We start from the raw sequence: 2,825 nt of genomic DNA, 5'->3' as shown, positions 1-2,825 counted from the left end.
ACGTGTAGAATCACTGCTTTAGATGGAGCAAGGGGAGGTAGAAATAGAACGCTCAGGTAGAGAATGTCAAACATCGCTATGATTGTGCCCATGAAGCAAAAGAGAAAAATGAGAATCAGCCTTCTGTATAAAAAAACACATCAGGTAAAAGGATCAGGTTTGGGAAAGAAAGGAGGTGGGAGGAGAGGGGTCTAGGTAAGGGAAAGGCAGAGCTGGTTGGGTTGGGTGCTGTTGTACTCTGTGGGTGTCAGTCATGGAGTCTGTTCTTTTAGGTAAAGATGAACTTGAGGCTGAAGCCGCTTCCAAGCTCTTCTCAACCCAGGGTTGTCCTGAATCAGCAGAATGGAGTGTCCAGCAGGGTAGGCAGCCATGATGAATCTGCACAAAATATTCCAGGAGCTGTTGACATCAAAGATGTTGGACATATAGAGAAATAGAGCAACTGCATTGAAAATGTAGAGAATGAGAAAGTAGCTGGTAGCTTTGATGGCCCCCATGTGAGCCTCCATGCTGGGGTCCCTGGAGCCAGTGGCATTGCTTTCCATGTGTAGGGTGTGTCTCTTGAGAGAGATAATCAGCAGGGTGGCTGCAAAGATGAACATGGTCAGAGGAATGAAGATCCCCAGGTTATAGAGAAGAGCCAGGTTGACCATATTGGTCTCAGGGAAGTATTTTTTCTTAGTGGAGTTGGAGGAGGGGATAGAAGAATTGTTACAATACACAGTGTAGATGTCTTTAGAGAAGAGCCCACTGTAGCCCAAAGAAATAAACACTGAAAGCCACAGAAGCTGGGGCATCCATCTGGAAATTCTCCACTTCAGCTTGAGGAAAAGGGGGTGGGAGAAATCAGCAATCTTCACAAAGTAGAAGAAACTGAGCCAGGTAGCAAACCAGAGGCTACAATGATTTAAGAACATGAAACTTACTTTGAACATCTCATCTATAAGATCTTCATTATAAAAACGTGGGAATGTTGAGCTGAAGGTAATCTCTAGCATCATGAAGCTTTGGAGAGCTATCCTGGATACGCTCAAGAAAAACAGGATTCTGCCACTTGTGGAAACTGCCTTATTTTTAATCCATTCAGCTGCATTTATTGCCATAATGAACCCATTTGCAACGATACCAACGATGCATTCAGTGCCTATAATTGTTAAAATCGAGAGGATGTGAAATGGTGACAATTCATTTTCTGGGGGATTGCAGGTTTCAGTCATCTTGAGTTGTTACCCCTCTTTGGTGTCTGCAGGAAAATGTCTCTAGCATTTGTTAGGCAGATCCTTGATAGCTCCGCTCTTCATGTCACAGGAGGAAGTCTTTGATGCATCATTTCCAAATTCACTCCATTTGTTTATCTCAGAATTCTTAGCTCTAAATCTGGAGATGCAAATGATGGAAGGATTTGCCTTCTAATCCTCTTTGGTGTCCCTTGGATTTGCTGGTATTGGTTCAATTATGGGGCCCAGGGTAGGACTTGAATAGACACTTGTTTATAAACCACTAACATGGCATTGAGAGCCATGGCCTTGATTTGCTCCAGTTAAGTTGAATGTTTGCCCACAAAGTCGCCATTCTTTTTAAAAAAGATTTTATGTATTTATTTGAGTGAGCGAGAGATAGGGAGTGAGAGCTGGGTGGAGGTGCAGAGGGAGAGGGAGACACAGACTCCCAGCTGAGCAGGGAGTCAGATGTGGGGCTCAATCCCAGGTCCCTGGGATCATGACCTGAGCCACAGTCAGATGCTTAATGACTGAGCCACCCAGGTACCCCACCAAGTCACCATTTAATTTAGTTTCACTCGTGACCTCAGGGAACTGACTGAAAAAATAATAATAATAAATTCAAAGACATATAGAGATAGAGACATATAGTTCTGATTATGTGCTAGGCACTTTTCAAGCACTTTATATTATCACATTTAAGCCTTACAGCAACCCAATGAAGAACATTCTTTTTTTTTTTTTTCTTCAAACTGTGCTTTTATTATCTACATTTTGCAGATGAGGAAACTGAGGCCAAAGTCACACACCTAGAGAGAGAGAGTTGGGATTCTAACCCAAGTTACCTGGTACCAGAGTACATATTCTTCCCCACTATTTATACTTCCTGGAACTGTGGATCCTTTTGTGTGTGCCAAAGACTAAATTCAGGGTTGACTTGAGAGTAACATTTTTTTCCTGATAGTCTTTTACGATGTCTTCACTATTTAAGGGAAGAATCATTGAGGTGAAAAAAAAAAAAAGTAACCCAGCTTCCTATCTGCGAGATTTTCTTTACTACTCACACAGAACACGTCACTTGTGACACTTCTGGTCCCCACATGTGTGGGTTTTTGTTTTTTTGTGTGTTTTTACCCACACCAAGCCATGCTGTGACACGAGCTGAGTGTCCTACAATTTAACTCAATTCGGACACTACCTGGAGATAGCATCAGATCCCTCGGGTTAAGGGATCAGTCCCACAAGACTGCCCCCAGACCAGATGCCAATCACAGATCCAGGTTTTCACCTGTGCTCCTGACCTGTCAGCTGCAAATTAGAGGTTCCCATGGATTCCCTCCTTCGGTTCCATTAATTTGCCAGAGTGGCTCACAGAACTCAAGAAAAGAGCTTACCAGTTTTATAATAAACTTTATAATAAAGGATATGATAAAGGCTACCAATGAAACTTCAGGTGGAAGAGATGAGGAGGGCAAGGTATGTGGCTTCCATTACCTCCTCCAGTGAACTTCACATGTTCACTAGAAGCTCTCTGAACCCAATCCTTTGGGATTTTTACGGAGGCTTCATTCCATAGGCAGGATTGATAAAATCATTGGCCATTGG

General features: G+C 42.9%; 1 protein-coding gene across 1 annotated transcript; it reads right to left on the bottom strand.

Annotated features, from left to right (window-relative positions):
- Positions 1 to 251: 251 nt before the first annotated feature.
- On the bottom strand, positions 252 to 1,522 carry TAS2R39 (taste 2 receptor member 39). The gene is given in 2 exon segments (XM_019804787.2): positions 252 to 1,259; positions 1,487 to 1,522. Coding segments are annotated over 2 exon segments (1,044 nt in total).
- Positions 1,523 to 2,825: the final 1,303 nt, after the last annotated feature.

This window comes from Ailuropoda melanoleuca, chromosome 1 (assembly GCF_002007445.2).
Source record: "Ailuropoda melanoleuca isolate Jingjing chromosome 1, ASM200744v2, whole genome shotgun sequence".
Classification (NCBI taxonomy): Eukaryota; Metazoa; Chordata; class Mammalia; order Carnivora; family Ursidae; genus Ailuropoda; species Ailuropoda melanoleuca.
This window is presented reverse-complemented; position numbering and strand designations above follow the sequence as displayed.